This window comes from Crocodylus siamensis, chromosome 8, assembly GCF_052110815.1.
Source record: "Crocodylus siamensis isolate JL-2025a chromosome 8, ASM5211081v1, whole genome shotgun sequence".
NCBI lineage: Eukaryota > Metazoa > Chordata > Crocodylia > Crocodylidae > Crocodylus > Crocodylus siamensis.
The window spans coordinates 3,175,092-3,201,079 of record NC_143402.1 but is presented as its reverse complement, the minus strand read 5'-3'; the positions used below and the strand labels follow the sequence as shown (position 1 = coordinate 3,201,079).

At 46.6% G+C, this 25,988-nt stretch overlaps 2 protein-coding genes and 1 long non-coding RNA gene across 7 annotated transcripts in view; 1 reads left to right on the top strand and 2 right to left on the bottom strand.

Annotated features, from left to right (window-relative positions):
- Nucleotides 1-401: 401 nt before the first annotated feature.
- Nucleotides 402-4,214, bottom strand: LOC149858003 (uncharacterized). The gene is made up of 2 exons (XR_016443891.1): nucleotides 4,085-4,214; nucleotides 402-2,478 (listed from the first exon to the last, which is right to left on the bottom strand). It is a non-coding gene; the product is annotated as an uncharacterized LOC149858003 (long non-coding RNA).
- LOC149858002 (uncharacterized) lies at nucleotides 2,473-11,361 on the top strand. 4 transcript variants are annotated; one of them, XM_090060517.1, is made up of 4 exons: nucleotides 4,181-4,252; nucleotides 4,806-4,887; nucleotides 5,526-5,695; nucleotides 8,292-11,361. In XM_090060517.1, the coding sequence occupies exons 2-4, from the start codon at nucleotides 4,837-4,839 to the stop codon at nucleotides 8,299-8,301; spliced, it is 231 nt and encodes a 76-aa protein (XP_089916643.1). In that variant the 5' UTR covers nucleotides 4,181-4,252; nucleotides 4,806-4,836; the 3' UTR covers nucleotides 8,302-11,361. The 4 variants fall into 4 exon arrangements, with proteins under 4 accessions (XP_089916641.1, XP_089916640.1, XP_089916643.1 ...); XM_090060515.1 differs by lacking the exon at nucleotides 4,806-4,887 and having other exon boundaries at nucleotides 2,473-4,252; XM_090060514.1 differs by having other exon boundaries at nucleotides 2,473-4,252; nucleotides 5,526-11,361.
- Nucleotides 11,362-19,971: 8,610 nt separating this feature from the next.
- The window catches only part of HPRT1 (hypoxanthine phosphoribosyltransferase 1), a 31,031-nt gene continuing 25,014 nt past the window's right edge, over nucleotides 19,972-25,988 (bottom strand). The window contains exons 8-9 of one of the 2 annotated variants that reach the window (XM_090059732.1): nucleotides 23,416-23,492; nucleotides 19,972-22,814 (exon numbers count right to left, since the gene is read on the bottom strand). In XM_090059732.1, coding sequence (XP_089915858.1) covers nucleotides 22,767-22,814; nucleotides 23,416-23,492 — 125 coding nt within the window. In that variant the 3' untranslated portion in view covers nucleotides 19,972-22,766. The remainder of the gene's footprint in view (nucleotides 22,815-23,415; nucleotides 23,493-25,988) is intronic. The other variant, XM_090059731.1, reaches the window with a different exon arrangement.

Here is a 25,988-nt window from a genome sequence, read left to right as displayed (position 1 = left end):
AGGAAACTCAGGTGGGAAGGGAGCTCACATGCTCCAAGCAGCCCCAGCCCCAGCTCCAACTACATCATCCCAGCCAAGGTTTTGTCTATCCAGGTCTTAAATGTCTATCCAGGTCTTAAACACCTCCAAGGATGGAGACTTCTGCTAGACTTGAGCTAGCCACGCTAACAAGAGCGGGGAAGAGACAGTGACATAAGTGCCATCATGACGCAGCAATAAGAGTATGTCTCGGGTAGCTGGCATGGGTCACAAGGGTAAATGAAGCTACAATGAGCATCAGACGTGTGCAGACGTAACTCGGTGGGTTGCGAAGACAGCTGCCTGACAAGCATCTACACACGCACCCAGAAACGTTGTACTGCTACCGCACAGGTGAGCCAGGACTGCAGGACCTCAAGCAGACTGCTGTAAAGTTATATAATAATTACCTGGGCATTACAAAATTTACCATCGCAGCCATGCGAGCAAAGGCATCACAAGACCGGTACTTTTCTTACATCGTCATAAACAGAGAAGACAGGACTTCCGTGAAGACCCAGGCTACACTTCAGGCCTCAGCTAAGCTAAGAGACACGAGAGTGCCGTTACCTCTAGGCCTAGGATGAGCAGACCCCACTCCTCCTGTACCTCCAAGGCCGGACCCTGCAGCCTTGTGGGGGTGTACCCACCACCCCGAGGGCTAGGATGGCAGAAAGGCTCCCCTACAGACAGGTCCTACCTGCTGGTTCCTCCCCTTTCAATACCTGCCTGGCTGCCCACGTCCCATGGGCCAGCCGCCAGGGGAAGCATGGCCTGGGCTGCAGGCAGTGTCGGCCCGGGAAGGGTCCTGCATGTGGTGCCCTTAAGTCCACATCTGGGGTAGGAAAAACCAGCCGGTCTCACAGCCTCTTTTCAATTTCTGTGGATGGAGAGAAACCACGAGGTCCAACCGTGGAACCAGAGCCATCGACCCAAAGCCCATGCAGGCGTGTTGGGAGGAGGCGAGTCACGTTGCTTGGTATTTTGGACTTGCCTTTCCAGCTCGGTACAGATCCCTGCCCTAGGCCAGCGCGCACGGAGCATCCCCCTGACAAACACCGCCTTGACCCCCCTCTCCCGCCTGCTACGACGTCCCTGCCTTTCCCTCGCTGCAGATCCGGCATGCCGAGTCCTTTCTCCCCGGGAGTATTCTCCCTTTACAAAGCAAGACCATAAAGCAGTGACATAATCTGATCTTGGCAGACGCTTGTGCTGATGTTAAGCCAGTGCCTTTCGCGGTCCACATTGCAGCTTTCCGGTCCCTGAGATAGATGGTGCGGCGAGCTGCCCCCGCCAGCACACCGGTTCACTGATGCTGGTGTGTCTTCCCATTTTCTGCTTTCATTTTGGCTGTTACAATGGGTGCCGGACTGGTTACCCTCTCTGCCGAAAGCCTCCCTTCCTCCCCAGAACAGGTATACAGCAGGCAGTGAACATAATTTATTTTGGGTGGCTTTGCTGAGCTGGCAGCCAGGGAGGACGAAGTTGAGGACGAGGACTCCTTGTAGTAAACAATAGTAGCGATGGGGGGGGGAAGGGGCATTTAAGGCGGCTGAATGAAGAGGTGTGACTGTTGGCAAAACGTATCCTGTTGTAGTTTATGGGATGTACGGAGCCATTTTATTAGGGATATTTTTTGCTCTTCACTTCCTAAAAACAAACAAAAAAAACCAAAAAACAAAAAATAAGGGACCAATTGTTTCTGCCGTCTGAGAAAACTTTTGGTGGAGCAGGCTGAAATCCAGGAATAATTAAGAAAATAATAGAGCACACCCAACCAGAAAAACAGTATTTGTTTAAAGAAGAAGTCCCACCAGAGTTCTTGGTAGTGATTACATTTCTTTCAAAAAAAGGGGGGGGAGGAAAAGACTTCTAAATCAAAAGCAGCAGTCATCAGCTCATTACTCAGATTGAGAGTGGAAAAAACACAGGGCTGCAGTACTTTCTAGTGGTAAGACTTTTTTCCATTTTCACTGCTGTTATCAGTTTTGGTCGGCTGCAGAATAATCGTGTTTTGCCTGTCTGTGTTTTCTGAAGAATGAGACAAGTCCCCATGCTCACCTGCTGGCGTCTTGATTTGGGAGCAGAGACCGTGGCAGCCCCGGGAGGGGACCCCCAAAGTCAGGGGGAAAACTTCAAGGACTTGACCCATGCTAAGATCAGCGTCCAGGCTTCTAGCTGCAAGCCTCATCTTCTTTCCCTTGAAACAGCCCCTCTGGGGGCTTCAAAAACCCTCTCGCCTGGCTGCTCTTCCCATAACACCCAGGTGTGCGTCACAAGACAGGGAAACTCTTTACAGCAAAAAATTCTCCTTTAGTCCCTAAGGGCAGGACTTTGCTCCCTGGACTATCAACCTTCAGCCCAGGTCTAGTAAGTTATTCTTCAGGCCCATGCAATTCTTCTGCACTGAGGATCCCCCAGCGTTATGTCATCAGGAAATGTCATGGATATGTTCTGCGTCTGCCAAAGAAAATACGGCATGAGAGGAGTTTCTAGAGGAGAACGGTGCCAGAAATCTCTCTCTAGCCTGGCACGTCTTCTTTAAGCACCACCCAGTGCTATCTCTGTAGCCAGGCCCTGATCCACCTTGCAGGTCTCCACCTAAGCCCCATCTTAACTAATATCTTAATACTCTCACGGCATGATTTCATTGACAGCTACAGGCTCTCCGCCTTCACAAGGGACTGCCGTGTGCCTCCAAGAGATACGGAAACGCATTGCATGCACACGTCCATCACCGTCACCCTCCAAGATGGAAACTTGCACTACACCCATGTGCTTCCCCGACTTGGTACATTTAGCCATCGATGCGCCTGGCTGATGCTGCAGGGGCTTCTCTCCTGTGCTTCATTTCCCCCTCTACACATCACAAATGTGGCAGGGCCACACAACAGTTTTATCGCTGATGCTCGCCAGGTCCTCGTCCCAGTGCGCGGGTGTGCGGCCGGGGCTGAAATGAAGGCGCTGCAGGATAATGCGACTGAGCTCCAGGGTGGTTGAGTTGTCCTAAAACTTGGCATTTCCTTGCTCGTCAGCACGGACATGCTTAGACTGCAGTTACACGCCATAAGAGTTGTTGTTTTTTTAAATATATATAGAGAGCACACACAGGAATTTGTCCCAGTCCCTACAAAAACCAGTAGCCGGGACACAAGGGCAGCGTTCTTGCACAGGACTGGGAAGAGAAGGAAATCCTGACCGAGACAAACCTTCATGCTACCATGAAGTACCACGGGCTCTGCTGCCTGCTCTGTTGAGGAGACCTCTTTCAAAATGAAAATGTTTGATGTGTCCAACCTTTGACCACTGGGGGGGTCAAACCTGGCTGACTCTGATTTATGAATGGTAAGATGCTGTGTTTTTCTTTTCTGGAGCTGTGGGGCTGCACCTTGCATGGGATTAACAGGTGGTGTCGGCTCAACTCCAACTGGGCAAGGGGATCCCGCCGCGGGGCGCCTAGGCTGAGGAATTAGCTGGGGGTGGGGAAATGACACTTGCCTGGGACCACCAAGGTCCTGGCATGGACAGTCACAGCCCTGGGCCACTGGGCACGGGGGAGCGGGCAGAGCAGCCATTCAGCTGCAGCTCTCCTGGGCCAGGGCGCAGGCCCTGGGGGTCCAGGCTCGTGCATGTCCCCCCTGCTACCCAGGGGCTGGGGCTGCAGCTTGGAAGGGCAACCCCGGCCTCTTTCCGCAATCCCAATTCCATGCCCCCCAGCCCTGGCACCACTGCCTGGGCAAGAGGCAGAAGCCTTTGCAATGCCCCCACGCACCGCTCCTTTGCAAATGCAACACCCCATGCACTGCACGGTTTGCAAATGCCGTGCCCTTTACACTGCACCCATGCACCGCCCCTTTGTAAATGGATACGCTGCCCTGCACACTGCACCGTCCCACGCAAATGCCAAGGGTGGCACATGGAGCAGTGTAACACACCCATGCACAAGCACTTTGCAAATGCCCTGCCCCACGCAATGCACCCGTGCACCGCCCCTTTGCAACGGCACCCCGCCACGCACTGCTCTTTGCACTGCACTCACGCACGGCCCCTCGCAACGCACCCATACCCGGCCGCTTCGCCGTGCCCGGCGCCTGGCCGTGCCCCGCGCACCCCGCCCCTCGGCCGCGCCCCGCCCCGGCGGGCGGGGCCGCGCTCCCAGCAGCCCTTGCAGGCGCCTACAATGAAATTTGCGAAGTTTTTTCGGTTTCGGCGCCATTTTCGAGTGGCCGAGGAGGTGAGGAGGGCGCGCGGGGCCGGGCGGGGCGGGCTCCGCGGGGGCGCACGGGCGCACCCCCGCCTCGGGCCGCGCCGCGCGGGGGGGACGCCTGCGGGGCGGGGTTTTTTTTTTTGCATGGCCCCCGCAAAATGCTCCAAAATGCAAAAAAAAATAAAAATTAAAAAAAAGCATTGCATTGCATTGCAAAAAAAAAAAATTAAAATCACCCAAAACGAAATTGACAAAAAATATTAAAAAGTGCAAGAAAAAATAATAATTAAAAAACGGGGGGGGGGAGTGGAGAACCCCCCCGCCCGCGGTGCAAGCCGCGCCCAGGCGGGGAGGAGGGCAGAAACCTGCTGCATGCTGCCCCTGCCAGCCAGGGGGGTGGTCCCAAACCCCTACTTTTCCCCCCAGTTTTCTTTATTTCTCCAAAGTTTGTGCAGGCTTGTTGCTGTGACCTGCTCTGCTTCAAGGGGGTGGTTTTTGGTTTTTTTTCCCTCTTAAAAAAAGCAGAATTGGATCCGGCTCTAAAAAGATTCTCTTTTTTTATTCCCCCTCCCGCCTGGAGGATTTGAAATCCCTTTTTTTGGGCGGGGGAAATGGATTCGACTCGGTGTCTGGCTGGAAGCAGGAGCCGTTGGGATGCCAAGGTAACAGCAATGCAGAAATTAAAATAAAATCCTAGGATGCTAAATAATAATTAAAAAGAAGAGAAAACCACTCAGAAGTGGATGTTTGTCTGGACCGGTTTGATCCAGAAAATAAAACTGTCCTGGCAAACTTGACGTTTGGATTAGGTGAGTTGGGATCCTAGAGAAGGGGGATATATCTATATTTTTTAAATTTATTCTTCTGTATTTTTTATTTGATTTGATTTTGTTTTTTTTAACTGAAAAAGAACACCACTTTTAGAGCATAAAAATGGGACCTGCGTGAGTGCGGTTTTTCGGTGCCCGGGTGGGGGGGGGGGGAAAAACCCTGCAAGTTTGCCCAGCTGAAATTTTGTTTCTAAATAAATTAATGTAACGACTGCGCGCGGGTGCCTTTGCGGAGGGGGCTGGCCTGACATCTGTCCACCCGCAGCATCGTCTGCCTGGCATCCCCGGGCAGGACGGGGCTTTACGGACCCTGCGACGCGACGGCAAACTTTGAAAAATAAAAATCGGTTTTAGAGGGAAGTTTTCAAGCCAAGCCCCAAATATCACTGGAATCGCTGGGGCGGGCGGCTGCGCCCCTGCCAGCCGGATCCACCGCTTTTCTTTCTGTTCTTCGCACACCCACTTTGCAGGAGCGGAGCGTCCCGATCCATACGTTGTTGTTCAAAGCTGGCGGAGAGATGACGGTGCAGAAAAGTGGAAGTCACGAGCGGCATCGGACTTCTCATCCCTTCAGCAGCGTTGAAGAAAAACTCTGGAGCCTGGAAACGCGACTGGATTATTACGGACAGTCTCGAGCGCAGTAAGTTCAGGCCTGATCCCATAGGCCTTGCCAGCACCGTGGCTCACACCAGCAGCCCCGCTTGAGTGCCTAGCTTGCTCCCAGTGTCTGCAAACGAGGAGCTTGAGTAGAGTTAAAATAAATAAATCCATGAAACGATTTCCACTTTTGAACAGCAGATTTTCTGTTTCAAATGTGACCTGAAGCACATTTCGTTTAAAAAGCACTTAAAGTGGGGGAGGCTTATTGTAAAGTGGCCCAGCCCTTCTATCTTGATATTTCAATCATGCACCTAATCCAAGTTTATCTCGTTAGAAGTTTTTATAGAGGTTGATTGGTGGTGGGAAAAATGGGTAATTGATTTTTTTTTTTTTTTCCTCCATATGAATGGACTGGAAATTTTTTTTTTTTTTTTAAGTCATCATTATCATCTAGTTTGAGTCGCCCAACTTTGAAATGTTTTTCACTGTTCATTTTTAGCATCTTGCTAACCAGGGAAAAAAAAGTTTCCCAAGCCAAAAGTAATGATATGACATTTTGCATACAAATTATGTGCACTCCAGCATGTTCTGCTATCGGTGTTTTGCTGTTAATTTGGGGTAACCAACTTTCTTCTTTACATACAGCCTTAATTCAATCTGAGTCTTGGGAAGTGAGCTGCTCAGGAAATTTAATTGCTAAAAATACAGGGCACTTGAAGGATTGGTTATGAATCTAGGTATAAACCAGATTTGTGAATATTAATATTTTCCACTGTCTCAATTCAGTTGTTTTGAATTTTTAAAACAGATGAAAGTGAGTACAAGCAGCCATCAGCTATTTAAGTGGATGGGACTCTCCGCTTTACTTCTGTTTCGTCATCATTTTCAAAATGAGTGTCTTATTTGTTGCATTTCTATTTTTGAACCACAGTGAAAGGGCAACTTGGCTTCTAAAACCCTTTAAAAAATTAGTAAATGCACTTTTTGACTTTTTTTTTTTCCATCCAAAGGCTTTTTGATTTTTTTTTTTTTTTGGAACAAATAATGGTTGAATTTGTGCTTTGTCACATGTCCCCTGTACACCAGTTCTGTAGCAGGCCTCTCTTCATTTTACACCAAACAGTATAGGAAACACTTAACTTTTTTTTTCTTGGCTTTGGATCTACCTCACATGGAAATGGAGACTGTACAAGTTAGTAGAGCTATGTGTATTTGTGTGTCTTTCCTGTCATTGCCTCAACTATTTCTTTCCTTCCCAGGATGCCTTATTCCTCTAATGTAATGTTTCCCCTGTGTGTGCCATCTGAGTGGGGGGGTTTTCTGCTTTTTAAGTTGATGCCTCTTTGTGCTTTTTGTGTGTGTGTGTGCGTGCGCGCGTGTGCTAATTGTGTTCTCTGCCCAATAGCCAGCATATTTTGTGTTGGCTTATTTCTGTATATCCAGATGTCCTCATTTTCCAGGAGTCTTAGTGTATGGCTGACTGCAGGGAATTGTCCATCCCTCCTTTCTTTCTGGAGTTTACCTCTTAACAGTTGTGGTCTCTTACTTGTGGCAGTAAAAGAAATGGCCAAGTGACAGTGTGAAGCTCGGAGAGGGATCAGAGCAGGGTGGTGAGAGTCTCAGTTTCTTTCATATGCGCAAAACGCTTTAGATCCTTGCGCTGAAGGTGGATCAGACACAGTTCTCTGTGTCCCTATGTGACTAATTTCTGGCCGGCCTGCCTTGGTCGCCCAGCTGAGGACTGCATGCAACTTGCCAGCCAAGAAATGCAGTTCCTGGGTTGCTTGTGGGGTGTTGCTAGAGAGCACTGTGTGTTTGTTCACTTTATTTCTCCCTCCCCTCCTCTTCTGCTGACTTAGTGAGCTGCTGGCTGTAGGAGTGAGGTGCCAGGCCCTGCTCCACGATCTGGTCTCTTCCATTGCAGACCAAGTGGACTGCTTTTTAATTGTGTTTTAAGGGGGGGCACTGCTTTGACATCAACATGCACAAGCAGCACTTTCCTCTTTCACTGGAGGATGGGTCTGTTCAAGCAACATGATTCTCTTGCTCTTGTGATGCCTTCTCCAGGGCAGAGAGGTGCAGGGAGTCATGCTACTGCTTTTATTTTTTTGTGCAAGATTTTTGCATGGTATTTTTTCCTGTGGTAGATGAAGGGGCTTAATTTGTCTTCACAACTCTCACTTCAGTCTTGTATCTGCATAGCAAATATCAGTCTTCCTGCTATGTGCCTGGTATGATTATTTGTATTAACATGCATTCAGGACACTTCCTGATGTAGCAGAAGTCTGTCATTCTCACTGTGTGTCCCAGTGACCCAGCTTATACATTAACCCGGGGGTGGGGGTGAGGAAGGAGAAGGATACCATTAATACTTTTTTATTTATTTTTTTTTATTTTTTTTTTTTATTTTTTTTTTTTTTAGTATGTTCTGTGTGCGGGGTGGGGAGTTTTGGTTTTGCCCAGCCGAGGAGGTTAGCACACATCAGAGCTCTGAACTGTCTTTGTTCTCACAAACACAGCTGGGCCTCAAGAATAAGATTGTAGTTTGATTACTCGATGCACTGCAATGTATGTTGCTGCCTCAAGTACAGTATCTGTTGGCATGCTTCATAACTTTTTTTGTGTTATTTTTCTAGTTCCTATTGAAACAGAAGTTAAATTGTGTCCAAAGGGAGTCCTGTTTGCAGAACAAACTGATGCATCATTGCATCCAGTCAAGGTGAGTTGGGGAGGTGAACTTAACATCCCCTGACATTGGTGAAGTACCTCCAGAGCGGGATCCCACGGGGTGCCATCCCTATGTGGTATTCCCATTGAACTGAGCACCTGTCTGCTAGGTTTGGGTGCTGTACCTGGCAAGAGGAGCCATTTTCCTCAAAGAGATGGCTACTGAAAATCCTTTGACATTGTTTTGTATACAATTTATTGAGAACATAAAATGGCAGGCAGCTGATTTTGAAAAAAACAAAAAAATTGTAAACTATACTGCAAGAGACAGTTTAATTGTGTGCATTTGAATTGTTCTTTTTGGCTTAAATAGGTATTGGTTAAATTTCTCTAACATAGACATTAGGGCTGGAAGAGACCTCAGAAGATCTTGGAGTCCAGCCCCCTGCCCCACGGGCAGGAAGACACCACTGTAATGTACTTACCTACTGCTCTCTCTCTCTTCTGCTCATCTAAACCCCAATTCAGAATCCCCCCAACACACCCCCCTTTTTTACCCTCCTCGGGGGGGGGGAGGGGATATCGCTTTGAACTACAGTGGCTTAGACCTCAGCTTGAAGGATCCCTTTTTGAAAAGGCAGAATTTATTTGCTTTCATGGTTTGGGTCACAGGGGTGGCCAGCCTGTGGCATGGGCACCACAAGTGGCAGCCAGCCACAAATGCCCTGGCAGATCAGGGAGGGGACAGGCAGTGCAGTGGCAGATAAGGCAGAAAGCAGAGCAGCAGATCAGGCTGGGACTTGAAAATAGAGAAGCAAATCACACAGAGGAGGTAGAACGAGGGGACTGGAGCACAGCTTGGGAAGGGTGCGGGGGCTAATTTTGTGGCATGCCTGGCGAAAAGGTTGTCCCTGGCTAGTACAGGATTTGAGTTACGCATGTCCCTGAGACCCTTAATCTGACTATGATCTTAAAAGCAAAATGAGGTTTGACTTATTTGAAATGATTCACTCCTTAGAAAAGAAAAGCAACTAAGGCAATGGGTAGGACCAGTCAAGCTAAGCCTCGACAAGAATAAAAATGGGATCTGTCTACCTGTATGTGTTATATGTAGGTTACTTGTTGATAGCAGAATAGCCTTCACCCTTTTTGAGTGTATAGCTTGCACGCTGCCGTGAGAACACAAAATACATCCTTGCCAACAACAACACCCCCGGACATTTATGTTTCCATTAATTCAGTACAGGCTATTACAATTTTTGACATCCCGATTCTCAAGTTATGCTTTAAGAAATAAAAAAGGTGGGGAACAGATGAGCAGGACCCCACAGAGGTATTTGGGGTGTTTGCACACAGGTGATAGCATAGGAGATGTGTGAAGGGGGAGTTCTCTTACAGCTTGAATTTGTAATATCGTTCTTGTTGAAACACCGGAGGAAGGAGGAGGAAGGTAACTTAGCATGATCCCATCTCATCACATGACTAGGAAAAATCTCAAGGGTACACAGAAATATCAAGCTTACCTTCATCACCTTTCATGTCAGCGTAAACAGGGTAACTCCTCTTAAGGCTGCAGACTGGAAAGTCAATCCGGGGGCAGGGGGGGAGTGGATTTCTTCTATTCACATTTAAATGCAGAAAGAGTTTTACAAATCTGAATGAGATGGGTCTTAACAGCCTAAAGACAGAAAAAGAAAGTCATTTCCAGGTTCTGAAATAATCTGAATTTGGACAATCTCAGCTGGGAGAATTCAGCTGGGAAAGAGGAAAATTCAACATCTTGTTTGCTATCTAGTATTTCTGAGGGCAGGTCTTGCCCCTGGCGAAATCCCTTTAGCATTCAACCTGGCACCCAGCTGCCAAAAAGTAGTCCTAGAGAAGTAGGGCTGGAAGGGCCGGCCCTCCTGCGGTCATGTAGTCCAGCCCGCTGCCCAAGGCAGGATCAGCCCCATCCAAGCCATCCCTTACAACCCTAATCTAACCTGGCAGCGTTGTATTGCCTATATTGCAAGGGGACAGAGTCCTGCACAAGGGATCAGGACACAGGCTGGCAAGCCTGAAAATATAGTGGGCTCCCGCAAGCCAACTAGGCATATTTTGGGGCAAATAAAATGCTCCCGTGTCTAACTTTTTGTTTTCAGGCACGTTTGCAGTTGCTGTATTCTTGTGTAACGACTTGTTCTCTTATAGTTTCAGACTGGTAGCACATGAGTGAAGAATGTAATGTCATGTTGGCAGTGTAAACGCCTTCCTCTGATCGTAGAGCGCTCTTCCATCTTATGGTTGTTTTATTGTTTGTTTTTTCCCTCTTTCCAAAACCAAAACCAAAAAAAAAAAAAATCAAAATACCATTTGGGATTTCAACATTCATTGGGCTTTGAGGAGATGTAGCAGCACATCATGGTTTGTAGGGACAAGGAGATACAGACCATTCTGGGCTGCCTCATTACCTCAAGGATAAGACAAGAAATTGAGCTTCTGGGTATCATAGAGGTGGAAGCTAACACACGCTCACGTATCTCTTAGGTCAGTTGAACCAGGTACGTGTGGATCGGCTTGCTCTGCGCTTGCACGTGTGTGCGCTTTTCTTTCCAGCCTTGCCGAGAGACCAAGCATTGCCTTTTCACGCCTCTTGGCATGTTGCGAGGGGGCTTGGGGCTTTGCTGTCTGACCCGCAGAGATGTCACTAGTTTCTTACCCTCCCCCCCACCCCCCCCATGGCCAAGCGCTTGACCCTAAGGAGGAGGCAGGGTACAGCCTTGCTTCTGCCAGCTGCTCCAGGTAACCCTCGTTTGTTTTTTTCCCCCGTATGGTGCAATGCTTCCTCCCGCGTCTAAGCACCGGTGCTGGGACCGGACTGCCGGAGGGGGGCTCGGGAAGCGCGGGCCACCTCTCCAAGCGGCCGTGTCAGCAGTGCTCTAGCAGCACGTAAATACTGGAGTCGAGGACTGCCTGGCTGCTCTCCAGTATTGCATTGCTGCTTGAGTGAGGCTGGATCTCGGTGCCTGCCGCAGGAGCCCACAAGCACCTCCGAGGGGGTGGGGGGGCGTCTCCGGCCCTGCTGTAGCCCTCTTCGCAATAAAGCCTGGCCCAAGAGGCAGAACCTGTGGCGTGGTGTGTGTGTACAGGCACAGTGCAAGCAGCGGGGCTTGCGAAGGGTTAAACTGGTCTGCACGGCCTCCCCCCGAGGGCCCAACCCGGATTAAAGCGGCGGGGGGGCCTGGGGAGCCTTCCACATCCCTCATGTGCCCGCAGGGGCCCAAACCTGGGAGAGCAGGGAGCACCTGGGCCCGCTCTGAGGAGCCCTTCCCCAGCTTGCCCCGTGTGTCCGCGGGGCCTGGCCTTGCCGCCTGCGTCGGCCGGGGGAGCAGCGGGGCGAGCTCTGAGGAGACCTGCCGCGGACTTACCTCAGGGCTAAACCCGGGGCGGCTGTGGGAAGCGGGGCGGCTCGTGGGGCCGCGCGCGGGCTCGCGGCCGTTGTGGGCCCGGGCCCGGCTGCGGGGAGCGGCCCCTGGCGGGGGGGGAAGGGCCCGGCGCAGCGGGGGTGGGGGGAGCGAGCCGTGGGGGCGTCCTGCTCCCCCCCCGGCCTGGGCTTCCCTGTCCGGCCGCTCCGGCTGCCGAGAAATCCTGCGCGGGGTGCTCCGGGGGGAGCCTAAGCGGGGGGCCGCCAGCTTGGGGCTTAGTCGCTGTAAGGCTGACAAGGAGCGTGCGGGAGCCCGCCGGGACTCCGTTCTGGAAAGGCGAAGTTACTCCGACTCCACAGAAGTGGTGCTTTCCCCATCCTCTTTCCCTTACAAGCCGCTAAGATTGCACCGCTTTGCTCACCGCTGTCTTTGTACCAGCGGTTCTGCTTTGGGAATGAAAGACCTGCCTTGCCTTTGACAAAAATCCCCCCCCCCCCACAGGTTAGGCTTGGGGCAAAGATGTAGGCTAAAAAGCATCTCTCACTAATGACATGACCTGATTAATAATTCAGGTGGAAGAGTGATGAGGAGGAGATGAGCTAAATGGTGGGCTTCGATGTAGGCTGGGGGATCAGGCGCAAGGAAGGACTGGAGAAAAACCACGGGGGCTGTAGCCTGCAGAGGTGGGAGGAGAAGGGTGGAGTGGGACTGAAGCGTCCCTAGGCGAAGGACAGGGATTGGAGCCTTGAGTTTTAACAAAGGAGGGATGAAGGCGTGATGGCTTAAGCAACGTGAGCTTGGAAGAGGTGGTGGTTTGGACGCGGGAGAAAACGCACAAGGACAGGCTAGCGCAGAGGGCGTGGGGCCGTGCAAAACACGGGGGGACGAGGTGCCGGAGGACAGGACTGCAAGAGGAGGAAAGGGAGAGACAGATGGAGCGAGCCCCAGCCAGCGGCTGGGCTCGGCACCTGATCGTGACACCCGCTCCAAGCCTGGGGAACTCCTGCACGACAACGCCGAGTTTCCAGAGCTTTCATAATGACAGCAGAAGCCTGACTTTTCTTCCTCTTTTCACGGCACTGGCCGCACCTTACCGAGTCTGGATCTGCAACGGCGTTGGGAGATTTTGTAGAAAGCGGGAATGAATTCAAAGCGAAAAACGCCGCCTGCAGCTGGCACCATTACAGGTGAAGCAGCATCATTTTAGGATTCAATATACTGCATTTTAAAAGGTGAAATGAGGTGCTGGGAGGCACCGCTGATACTGTGGAGCACCAAGTCCATCAATTTTGGACATGAATTCAGAATTTGGAAGTAGTTTCTGAAGGTGAATTCATTCACAGCAGAGGTGCTGTCCCGCGAAGATATGGAGAACAAATCCTGCGCTTTGTATAGGGGGGAGAATTCGACAAGCTTGCCTGCATAGAGGGCAGCAGGATCTGGCCCGTGGTGTAATAATCTTTAGATAGCCCTATGTAAAATTCCCAGAGGAGGTGACATTGCCTTTCTGTTAAGTGCAGCATAACTTCAGCAAGCAGAGCACAACGCTGCATCCACTATTTAAACACACCTGCAAGTTACTGGCCTCACACTTTTTAAAGCTTTCAACTTCAAAAAATCACATTCAGGAGCAGAAAACAAGGCTTTATAAACCCTAAGGGGAAAAAAGCCTTGATTTCATACTCTCTTTTGTGAGTCTTACACTTTCACTCTTACTCTTTACAGGAGTAAATGAGTATCAGTGTAAAATCTGTAGCTGCTGCTCACCGTACAGTGGGAAAACCTAAATAAGTGTTCCCAGTTTGAAACAGATGCTCCTTGATGCAGGCAATCTCATGCCCATGGGTCTGCATGGGCACAAATTACAGTAGTTGACCTTCCAACTCCTTGACTGAAACAGCAAGTCAGGCGGGTAACTGGATTTTTTTCACTTGCACGTGCAAACTGAGGACCCTAGTCACATAAAATATTTCCTACTCGCTCTGTAAAAATAGTCATTTCATATTCATGGGCATTTCAGCGACGGTCATTGAATAACGATCTTTAGTGAAAAATGTAAAGTGGAATTAATCAGAGGAGCGATAGAGTCATTCAGTAATTCCGAATTCTGTGTTTCTTTCCTCGCTTACTTCATATGAGCTGTGTTCAGTGTATGAGTAGAAAGGTTTCGGACCCGCAGCCCCCCCTTCCCAAATCAGCTGTCTAAAAGTCCTCTTTTTACAGTATTACTAATGATAAGCAGTGAAAACGTGACGATTTTGTTCAAGACAGACGTCTAAGTCCAGCTGTGGTTGTTCCACAGCAAAACCTTCTCAGTAAAGCAAGCAGCTCGGTCTTACGCACAGAGAGAATTGGGTGGTGCCACTTTCATAGCTGCTTTTCTGAGCCTGATCAAACTGTACCACCTTGTTTTATAGCTGTAAAGAGATATATTGATATGAAAAAGGTGGTACCGTGGAGCCTAGAAGTTATGAAGCAAAAGACCCATAATAGAACAGATTACCCTCCCCTTCAGCATCTGTTCTCTGCTGCAGGATATGTGCCTCCTGACATGGGTTGTTATGAGCATGAATCCTGGTTTTCTCTGATTTAAGAAAATCCCCAATTTTCAGTTAAAAAAAAGCAACCCCAAATAGACATTTTTCCATGATTAAATGAAATACCACTTATAGCTAGATATAGTGATTCTATGATTAAAATGAAACACCACTATATCTATCTATATTATATAGAGATATAATATATAGATATACACCACTATAGACAGATATATGTATCATATAAAGAGCTGGATTTCTCTCTGTCGTATCTTAGTGGTGTTTTATTTAAGTCATGGAAAAGTGTGGACGTGGGGTTACTTCTTTTAAAATGAGGGGGCTGGACTTGATGATCTCCCGAGGTCCCTTCCAGCCCTGATGTCTATGAAATATGAAATCTATGAAAACTGAAAAATGGGGATTTTTTAAATCGGAGAAAACCAGATCCCCTGGTTATGAGATGTCACACTTCAGCTGAGGTGGGGGTGGGAAATAAAGCAGCAATCTCAGTGAATACATGCAGCCGATAGAAAAAATGAGAGAAAGCATGCGCACCCTGCTTAAAAATAGGGAACATATTTTCCCATGGGAGATTTAAAAGAATATTTAACAGAATGATATGGTGTAAATAAACAGACTCAACTGATTTGTTGGGAGCCATGGTTCTGTCTCTTCAAAAACACGTTTGATTACTCCAGTGGAGAGGGTTTTCACTAAAGAGCTGATATGGTGCTGCATGAGAAATCAGCCACGCTGGAAAGCTGAACCCAGGCTGGAAGAGGTGCAGAGGGATCCAAAGGGTGATTTTGCAACAGGAGACAAGCAGAGCTTCATTCCATTTCTATGACACCCTCTGCAATGAGGGTTCAGGGCAGCTTATAGTAAGAGAGCAGAATCACTTATAAGCAGAACATTGTAAAAGGGAACTAGAGTACCAGCATGGAAGAGACCCCCTAAACAGTGTCTTAGCCAAGTGTTGTTTGCCAAACGCCTGTCCACATAGGAAGGTTTTACAGTGCTTCAGGAAGATGGCTAGAGCCCGAGTTCAGACTCACAAAACAAAAACTGCTACCAGTTAGGACTGCAGCCTGTAAATACATTAAAGACGCACATGTCGCAGACAGAGAACTGCTGAAGCTAAACAATAACGTTGGCCCACGGTCTAAACTGGCTATGACTTAATTTAGGCAGGAAATTGGGAGGCTCCCAGCCACTGCAGTAATGGGGCTGTGGGAGAGCGTTTCAATTGCAGACCAGATTCTCGGCCACTTTTAAGACAGGTTGACCAGTCGCTGAAGGGGTTTATAGCGGGTGGTCCCTGCAGTAGCAGGGGGCTGGACTCAACAACCCGAGAGGTTCCTTCCAGCCCTACAGACCACGCTCCAGCCCCTCCATCCAACCGCTGGCTTTGGAAGGCAAGGTCTAGCTCAGACAAATCAACCACTCCCTTCTACTTTTTGATTTCCTTCAGTCCAAAGACCCAGGCAGGCACACACTAATACCAATATTTTGTGTTCACATTAATAGCATCCGCTGCCTCCCTTCCCTGGCCAGGTGCTCAGGACTCTCCTATACAGCTTTTGCACTTGGGAAGAGCACGTTGTAAATCTTCACCAAGCAACCTTGTCTTATTTCAGCTCTTTCCTTAGAGCTGGCCTTTGACTTTTTCTCTTCAAAGAGCCTGGACAGCCATTCGGCAGCTCATGCACAGAGACTACAGCCTGTTATGGGGACTTGAATGGCTAAAATTCACTTGTACTCTGTTTCAGCTGATTTCTCTCATCATGCAGACCGTAAGCACCTTGCAGCAGGGACTTTGCATTTGATGGTTATGCAGAACCTACGACCATGGGATCCTGGACCATGACTGGGACTCCCAGGCACTAGGGTAATACATATAAGTAATTCAGGTTTTATGCCTCGCTGTGCTGGGAGCACTGATGAAAGTCCTGGGCAGAGGGTGTGGATGCAGGAAGTGCCTCCTTTCATCAACAGCATTTCCTCTGACTACGTGAGGTGGTGACTTGAGCCGACGCCAAACAGGCATCCGGTCCAATTGTCTCCAGACGGGATGATAGCTTTTGTGCTGTGAAGCTGGGAGAGGTGCAAAGCAGGCAAGATAATATCATCCTGGCTTTGGCTGAAGACGTGGAAGGTGCACAGCCACCAGGGAGAACAGAATCCAAGTTGCAGCAAGGGATGATCCAGCAAAGCCTGCTGCAGCAAACAAGATGACAAATGAGCTCCACGATGAAGTGGTGGCTCAGTGGTTCTGGAAAAGGAACTCACTGTGATGGGAGAAAAAGACAATTTTAAACATTTTTTTTTTTAAATGGAAAAGCGAGTTCCTGCCAACCATCACAAAAGCAGCAGCTGCATTTATTTCACACAACCCCCCTCCTGAACACAGGTGGGATTCCAGTCAAACAACGGAGGGGTTCAGCCTCAGAGCATCGCTCCAAATAAAAACTCCACGTAGGCTTTTCTCATGTAAGCCATCTGATAGAGGCCAAGTTCTCACTGTACATTGTGCACGAGCAAAAACACAGCCTTACCTCTCACAAGAAAATCATTTTTCCTTGAGTGCACAACAGGAGACGTATCAGAGATGAGGGGAAGGAAGCCAGATGAAAGATGCCCATAGGCCAAGCAGTTTGTAATCCACAGAAAGCAAGGAAGCCAACTAGCTTATACTGCCGTGAACCTGGAAAGTTACATCATCCAATATGTGACCTTCCTAATATGAAATTATTTTTTTGGTCAATTGCCTCTAGTTAGAATATTTTTGCCTGTTTCTGGGAGTGGAAGAAAGAAGAGAGGAGCAAGAAACCAGGAGAGATGCTGAAAGGAAAAACCTGTGATAAATGCAAGGACCATTTTTCAAAGGCGCCTCCCTCTGTGAGGGCTAGCATACCCTATTGCTCCTTATTTGTTGAAAACTTCAGAAATTGAGTGGTTGGGTCACAAATTGGGGGAAAAAAAAAAGACTGAATGGTGCTGAAGATCAGGCTTTTGCTGCTCTTCTATAAGTGAAAATAATTCCTTGGAAGGGATATGGCATCTGGGACAAAACCCTGGGGTGTCAGGATGGTCCCAGAGACAACCCCCTCCCCTGGGGTGTGTGCAAGCTTACGGGTCCCCCTCCCTGCTGAATGGGAATGCAGAGCTTATGATTTTGCCCAAAAATCACAATTGACCCCAGGCATTTAAGTCAAGCAACAGAGAGAACAGAAGGGTTTACTGCACACAGAAAGAAAAAGCGATCAAATGCATTGACACCAGAATATGGTAACACAGAATTGACACAATCCTTACTCTGTTTTCAGACTCCCACCCAGCCCTAGGAAAATCTCGGGGTCAACCTTCACGGAGCCAGGGAATCCTCTCCAGCGTCTCTATCTGTGGCTCCGTGACAGCACCCATTTTGCCCCAAGGCTGTTTGTTTGGGCTTTCCCAAAGTGCTCAGCCTGCCAATAACCCTAAACCTCTTCCTCTTGAAGTCACTGGGAACTGTCTCTCAAATGCAGCAGAAGCGCAGCTGGGCCAACACAGAGCACTCGTGAAAATCCTGCCCAAAGGCTTTTGCCCATCTGGCCTGACCACATCTCCAACAGGCAGTGTTCAGCAGAGGGCGATGTTCTCTGCAAAATGCAGCGACTGCACAGGCACGTTCCTGGAACTGCACCGGCAAGACTGCGCCCACGCTGTAACACTGGCATTTGAGCATCCCCTGGATTAAGCAAACAGAAATAAGCATGTTGGGAGGGTGCCAACACCAGGTGACTTTGGTTTACCGTGTTACCGCTAATATAGCGAGATTACAATAGTTTGGGCCAAATCCTGCTTTGATTTATATCCTGTGGCATTTCCATCAGAGTCAATGCAATTTCAGGTGATATAAACTGGGTGATGGATGCCACACAGCCAAGTTTCCATAGACAGTGTGCTTATGGTTGGCAATACAAGTAGATCTACATACAGAACCAAGAAAACATTTGCTATTTATTATTTTTCTGGCTGCCCCTGTGAAAGTGCAGGGTATTGAAGATAAATCCATTGCCGTTTGGGAAGAACCTAAATACCAGAGCCATGGAGAACCTACACAAATCTGTAGAGACTGGAGAATATTTGGAGACAAGCTGCTTTATAACCTAATCCTACACAGCGAGCTGAATACCCTCACCTCTTCTTTCTCGTGGTTGATCTCAGCAGTCTTCTCCACCCCTTGCTATCACTGTAGTCACCAAAACCTTCCCCTGACCCTTACTCACACACATGCTGCATGGAAGAGACCTCGAACCCTGAATCCTGTACTGAACAACTCGCTGTACGCAAATTGAAGATTACTTAAAAGATGCTGGCAGGTGAATTGACTAGTTGAAGATACCAAATTTCCGCTGCAACATCCAGTGATATTAGTTAAATGCCAATTATTGAGGACAGGGTAGATGCATTTACATCTGGACTAACACAGCATGATGGATCTGAGGTCTGCTGTCTGCCCTGCTTCTGTTTTAATGTGATTCAGAGATGTTTTAAAGCCTCAGCATCTAATGAACTGAGAACAGGATGAAGCGTAACAAAAACATGTCTGCCCTGAAGAGTTTTTAGCAATCCAAATCAGCTCTGGTCCAGGCACCAGCCCAAGTGACACCAGACAGCTGTTACTTGATTCCTGTTGGTTTATTCCCTCCCTAAAAGCAACAAAAATAAAACCTCACCTTTGTCTCTTCACATGCCCTTTCCCTCCCCAGTCTTCACACAGCTTCTGCCACTCCCAGAGTTGTCTCTTTCAGGTCTGTGACCCAGCTGCATACCAGCATCCTTACAGAGTCTGGAAACTACTTTGCAAACAAAAGTGGTTCTCAAACCTGCATTTTGCTTCTGAAACAAATTCAGACCCTCAGGTTAATTCACATACAGAGGGGAAAAATAGCTTTACCACCTATGGACATGTCTTCTCCTTTCACTCAGAGAGCATGTGGAACACCTTTGAGGCCCGAGCTTGCAATATGCCACTGGCATCGGAATGCAGAATCAGTCCCTGGATCATCCTGTAACACCTTACTACACCTGCATCTCCTCAGGTCTGCACTAGTGACCCAACGCAGAGCAGAGGCTGCAACGCAAGGGCTGTGGAGTTAATCAGTTAAGATGTATGATCGCAAGGCAACATGAATGTGTTTTGTTCCCCTGGCTCCCTAAGGATTTCTTCTATCATAATAATTTATAAAAGACCCCGTAACCAAACTGCACTGAATCTTCAGAAAGGTATTTGGTCAAGCTACAAAGCTTCCTTTACAATATTTTCACTTATAACCAAGCAATGAACCCAGCATAAAAAGAACAAAAAGTCCATGCCATAGAAATGTACATCTGTAGTGTTAAAGCAGCAAAATAACTTCCCCATGACTCAAATTATTAACGTAAAACTCACTAAATTACCGATGCAGATAAGATTACCTGTTGGCATTCAAAACCAATCATCCTTTCATGGCATACATTTAGGCTTCATAAAATGTGGAACAATACTCAATTTCAAATTAAATGAATGTTTACACAGGAGGTTTTCTGTATACTTCTGAATGTTTCAGCAGCCTATATTTGGGATACAGAAGGTGTGTGTATTTAAGCTGGAGACAAAACTACAAAATCCTTTATACTAAGACTATGAAGGTAAGTATTTTCCATTTGTTTTCAGGTTAGGAATAAGTATTTTATTTCAATGTGATGCATGTATTGTTTTAAAAATCCTGAACTGCAGTAAGTCTGAACTGTTCCAGTTAGGTTAAGCTGCTGGGTAAGTTTCTTGTACTGAACAGTATCTTTTAATAAAAATAAAGGAGATAAAGTTTTCAACCAGAACAGCACTTAGGGAGGATAAACAAGTTTTCATCTATGCCACATACAAGATTTTATATGCAAAGTACAAAAAAAAAATCTCATTTTTTAATATTTCAAATTCTGTAAAAACAAGCTTTGACGTAAGAGTTTCGCAAATGTAATGGCCAGTCAGTCCACACACACAGCTAAATGAATTAAAATCTGAAGGCCCTGGAAGGAGAATGGAAGGCCGATCAAGCAGTTAGGACAATGTAATGAGACTCAAGGTCCTGAGTCCATTTCTAACTTTGCCAGAATTCCTTCATGACCATGAGCAGATGACAATCTCCATGCAGCTCCATTCCCTACTTGTAAAATGAGGATAATATCTCCACTTTTCTCAAGGGTACTGAAGATAAATCCATTGCTATTTCAGAGGAATTTCAAATACCAGAGCTGTGGAGAACATACACAAATCTGTAGAGACTGGAGAATATTTTGGGGCAAGCTGCTTTATGACCTAATCCTACACAGCCTGCTGAATACCCTCACCTCTTCTTTCTCGTGCTTTATCTCGGCAGGTTCGCCTCTGTCCCTCGCTATCACTGTAGTCACCAAATGCCTCAAACAAGTTAATAGATTTATGCTCAGAGCCCCACTGTGAAGTAGGGAACTATTATTCAATCGAGGGGAATGGAGGCAGCTAAATATTCTACAGGGTCATACCTTACATTGTTTGCACTAAACCAGGACCTTACAAGTGCAATAATTTGAGAGGTTTTATCAGTGTATCTGCTCAAATATTTCTGTTGCTTCTCTTGTGCTTTTCCAGCACTACAGAACCTACCATCTATGCCCAAAGGTAAATTTCAATGGCCAATTTCTGTCCTGGAATAAGGACAGAATATGCAGACACCATTTTATAATCTATAGCAAAATGACATAGTCACCTTCTGCATAGTACACTTAGAGGAACTCTTTGGAAAGTTAACTATAAAACTGTTAGCACTTGGACAACATAAAGCACCATTTAGTTGCATACAACCCATACTATAAATATTCATTAAGTGATACCTGAGGTTTACAAAAGATCATCATCTACTGACTATGACTTAGGTGTAAGCTTCATTTGGTAGATAATACATGTTTTAGTTATGCCAATTAACTAGTACACCTGTAGCAGAACACACTATGCATGGACATTACAATTTCAGAGGAAGTGAAGTACTGGGGAAAAATATGGAAACACAAGTAAGTGTCAAAAGGGAAAACCTCTCTCCAAAACATGCAAATAAATTTAAATGAGCTTGCCTGGCAAGAAACGAACATTACATATTATGCCTCGTAAAGTCCATGCAATGTGATAGTCTACGTACACCGTACAAGAACTGTGAAAGTCAAGAGACTGAAAAACGTAGCAGAAAGGTGGTCTCTGGAGTAAGGTAGAAGAATTCCTGCATTCCTCAAGGTATCGACAGCACATAGACAACTCAACATAATGACATACGAAGCAAAAGATCACTCACAAAATGTTTTATTTTCAGTTGGTGTTTTTAAAGAACATTTATTTTCACTCTTTACTTTGCTAAAGCAGAACAAGGAACCGTGTTGAAACACCATTTTTTCTGAAATCTAGCCTGGTATAGAACATAGAAGCGTTTCCATATTTTTCACCCAGTATTTTATATATAGATATATAGCATATAATTGAAAACTCTGTAAAGCCACCAAAATGTACAGTCTGCCTTCACTGTTAGAAAGACTGTTATGATAAAATATCATTAGTGAGAAGCATGTTTCAAGAGCACTTTAATACATGGAATGAGTGCTGTAGGTGTATACCATTTTTTTTAAAGAGACAGCCTTTATTTAAAATACTTTGTTTTGTGGATCACATAGAGCAAACATTGTAATATTTTACAGTTGTGAAAAAATATTGTAATCGCTTATCTTTAGAAGGCAATTCCATTGCCCGATGACTATTTGAAAGAACAACTGATCTATAATAAATGGGCAGTCCAATTAAAACTAATGTTTAAACACTCTATTTTGTTATTCCACTTCCTTTCAGCCCAAAAATGACATTTTTCACTCAGCCTTCCTCTACCAGCAATAAGGCAACTCCAGGAGATGTGGTCAACTCCTTGGAGATTACAGATACTGTAATTGGCTGCTCCTCATATTTTCTAACACCCCAGGGTGCAACTATCCAATAATCACAATCACTTCTGTGCAGTAATTAAAATATAAAACTTAAATTACAGATTTTTTTTAAAAAATATTTATAATAGACTTCCCTATCATAAAATGTCTTACATTTACAGTACAAGAACTAGTTCAGTTCTGGGTTGATGAGGTTTAAGCAATTTGCCACGTCAAGAGTTAAACTCTAGAGCTCACAAACAGCACAACCCATCCGGGGCAGCGATAGTCGGTAGATAGTGCAAATCAAAATAAGGAGTGCAGAACTGCACTGACTGGTTGACATTTCTAAAATAAAAACGAACAGGACAAGATTCTTATATTGTACATGCAATAAGTTAGAGTAAGCATATGACACTGAGGCTGGAACATTCGTTCTATAGCTTTAGCTGGTGTACTGGAGTTGAAGCCTGTGAAAGATAGGACTCGGTAAACAAAATGTTTCAAAGCTCTGTTGTCATAGCACTTGAACGGCGTCTCATGCTTTGTATTTCTGTTTTCCCATCTCACTAATCACACAAATATGCTGAAACAAAACAAACAAGCTCATGTTAGAAAACTAATGCCTACGACCAAGAGCCTGGAGTTTTAGATGTGTATTCAATGCTGTGATTCCATTGAGAAAAAAATGCACCGCACGTTTTAGTGTTGCAGTTTTTGTCCAGTAATTTAACAAGATGATTTATAGAAAGCAATTTTCAAGTCTGTTTTGCATCACAGTTTGAACTCTCTTTATTCCAGAGCCTACCATCCATAGAATAACTCTTAAATTGCCTCTAATTCCTGAGTTAACTCTTATTCCACATGATCTTTCTTCTCCGACTCTTCCACAACTAACAGTAAGACTTATTCTTTGTAAACAGCTGGGAGAACAAGAAGAAACCTCTTACCAAAGCTGTTGCAATATTTCACAGCTAGGCAGGAGAGGACATATAACCTGTGTTCTTCACAGAGCCTAAGTTAGTCTGACTACTGCACTGGAAAGGAGTTTTGATGTTCTGGTTTTCCCTAGGCACTGTGCATTGGTAACAGAACAGGCTAGGACATGAGTTTAAGTTTTCATAGGCAAAAATTTGAATTTGCCTTCCTCCTCCACCCTGGGATTAAAAAACAAAATCATTACTTACATTCAAATCGCGAAAGTATTCATTGTAATCTAGGGCATATCCCACAACAAACTTGTCTGGCACTTCAAATCCAACAACTGAAAAAGATCAGAATTCACCGGTTTGTCAGACAAACAAATAAGATACTGTCATGCTACATTAAAAAGAGGTTTGATTTATTCCATTCAAGATAAGATTCAAAACTTTTCAAAAAATCTAATGTGCTTCCAAGAATTAGCATATTTCCTTTACTTGTTTCACTCATCTTCTAAAGTGAAAAACAGACTAGTTCTATATTCCAATTCTCTTACAGCATCCTAATGCTGGAGGACAATATTTAATCCAAAGAAAAACCTCAGTTAAAAATGTTCTTATGAATCCAAATTCAGGTTTTATCTGAAGGTTTATTCACAAAGGAACAGTGATTTACCCAGCAATAACTGGTTCTTGGGGGCATGCTGTCCACATGGATTCTACTTCTGGTGTAAACATGTTCCAAGCACGCAAGAGTGTGTCTCATTGTTAAAAGCCCCCTACCCAGAGGCACAACAGGAGAGCTGGCTTGATTACCCTTGCTTTCTCAGTGCAGAATGCAGATGCTACAGAACTATGTGGTAAAGAGCTAGGAAGATAATCTGAGGATACATCTGGACAATAAATCTCAAAAGAGCTGTGGTTAACAGAGGATAACCATTCCTTCCTTGCCCAGACTGCTTATGTGGATTCTACTCCTGGGAATTCACAAGCAATGGCCTTGATGCTGGTGGGAAGAAGCAGTTGCCCTGATCACAGTTTACCTGAATAAAAAAAAACAAACACTACAGGACAACACTGCTGAAGCATGCGCCAGATGTTGATGCCTCAGCAAGGTAACAGTGCTGGGTACAAGCACAGACTGAGCTCTATGGAGGCATCTTGGAGGTATCAGAAACCTGAGCGCTTCCTAGTTTCATAGTAGCTAGGGTCAGGAGGGACCTGAAAAGATCATCTAGCCTGACCCCCTGCCACAGGCAGGAATGAATGCTGGGTTCACAAGACCCCAGACAGGTGATTTCTAGACATTAGGGCTGGAAGGGACCTCGGGAGATCATCGAGTCCAGCCCCCTGCCCAAAAGGGCAGCAAGTCAGCTGGGGTCATAGGATCCCAGCAAGATAAGCATCCAATTTACTCTTGAAGATGTTCAGTGTAGGTGCTTGAACCACCTCCGCTGGCAGACTATTCCAGACCTCGGGGGCTCGGACAGGAAAGAAATTCTTCCTTATGTCCAACCTGAAACGGTCTTGCAGGAGCTTATGACCGCTCGACCTCGTCATCCCTTGGGGCGCTCTGGTGAACAAACGTCCCCCCAGATCCTGGTGGTCACCCCTGATAAACTTGTAGGTGGCCACCAGATCACCCCTGAGCCTGTGCTTTTCCAGGCTAAAGAGCCCCATGGCTCTCAGCCTGTTGTCATAAGGTCTGTTTCCTGACCTCTGATCATGCGCATGGCTCTCCTCTGGACTCTCTCAAGCTTCTCCACATCCTTTTTGAATTGTGGAGCCCAAAACTGGATGCAGTACTCCAGCTGTGGCCTCACCAAGGCCGAGTACAAGGGGAGAATGACGTCCCAGGATTTGCTTGAGAAGCATCTATGGATGCAAGCCAGTGTTTTGGCCACTTCACTAGCCACAGCATCGCATTGCAGGCTCATGTTCATCTTGTGGTCAATGATGACTCCCAAGTCTCTTTCTTCCATAGTGCTAGCCAGCGTAGCACTGGCGAGCCTATAAGGATGCTGCAGGTTTTTCCTCCCAAGGTCGAGAACCTTGCATTTTTCAGTGTTAAACATCATCATGTTCTTGTCCGCCCATTTGCTGAGCTTGTCCAGGTCAGCCTGGATTGACCTCCTGTTCTCAAGTATGGATGCTTTGTCCCAAAGTTTGGTGTCATTGGTGAACTTGGCCAGTCCACTTCTGACTCCAATGTCCACATCATTAATGAAGATGTTAAACAATATGGGTCCAAGGACAGAGCCTTGGGGGACCCCACTGGTCACAGGGCACCACGATGAGCGACTTCCATCAATTACTATCCTCTGGGTCTGACCACGAAGCCAATTCCCCAGCCAGCGGATCGTGGTGAACCCACGGCCACAATTGGCCAGTTTGGCCAAGAGGTGATCATGGGATACCAGATCGAAGGCGTTTTTGAAGTCAAGATATATGACACCAATCTCTTCTCCCTCGTCCAGGTGATAGGTCACCTGGTCGTAGAAGGAAATGAGATTGGTCAAGCGAAACCTACCCGCAACAAACCCAGGCTGCCTATCCCTTAGGATGTTGGCGTTGGCCAGTCCATTAAGGATGGCCTCTTTAATAAACTTTTCTAAGATCTTCCCCAGCATAGAAGTCAGGCTGATCATCCAACCTCCTCTTGAATTTGCCCACGGTAGGGGCAAGGACCACTTCCCTGGGAAGTTGGTTCCCGATTTTGGCCCCCCTAGCTGTAAAAAATTGTCTTTTGATCTCTAACCTAAACCTATTCTCCATCAGCTTATTACCATTGTTCCTTGTCACCCCAGGTGGTGCTGGGGAGAAAAGGGCTTTACCTTTTT

Excerpts from the sequence above, each read along its gene's own strand:
- LOC149858002 (XM_090060514.1), top strand. The coding sequence starts at position 3,506 with ATGACACTTGCCTGGGACCACCAAGGTCCTGGCATGGACAGTCACAGC. Across the intron at positions 4,253-4,805 it reads ATTTTCGAGTGGCCGAGGAG|GATTTGAAATCCCTTTTTTT; the intron begins GTGAGGAGGGCG and ends TCCCGCCTGGAG. Across the intron at positions 4,888-5,525 it reads GGAGCCGTTGGGATGCCAAG|GAGCGGAGCGTCCCGATCCA; the intron begins GTAACAGCAATG and ends CCCACTTTGCAG.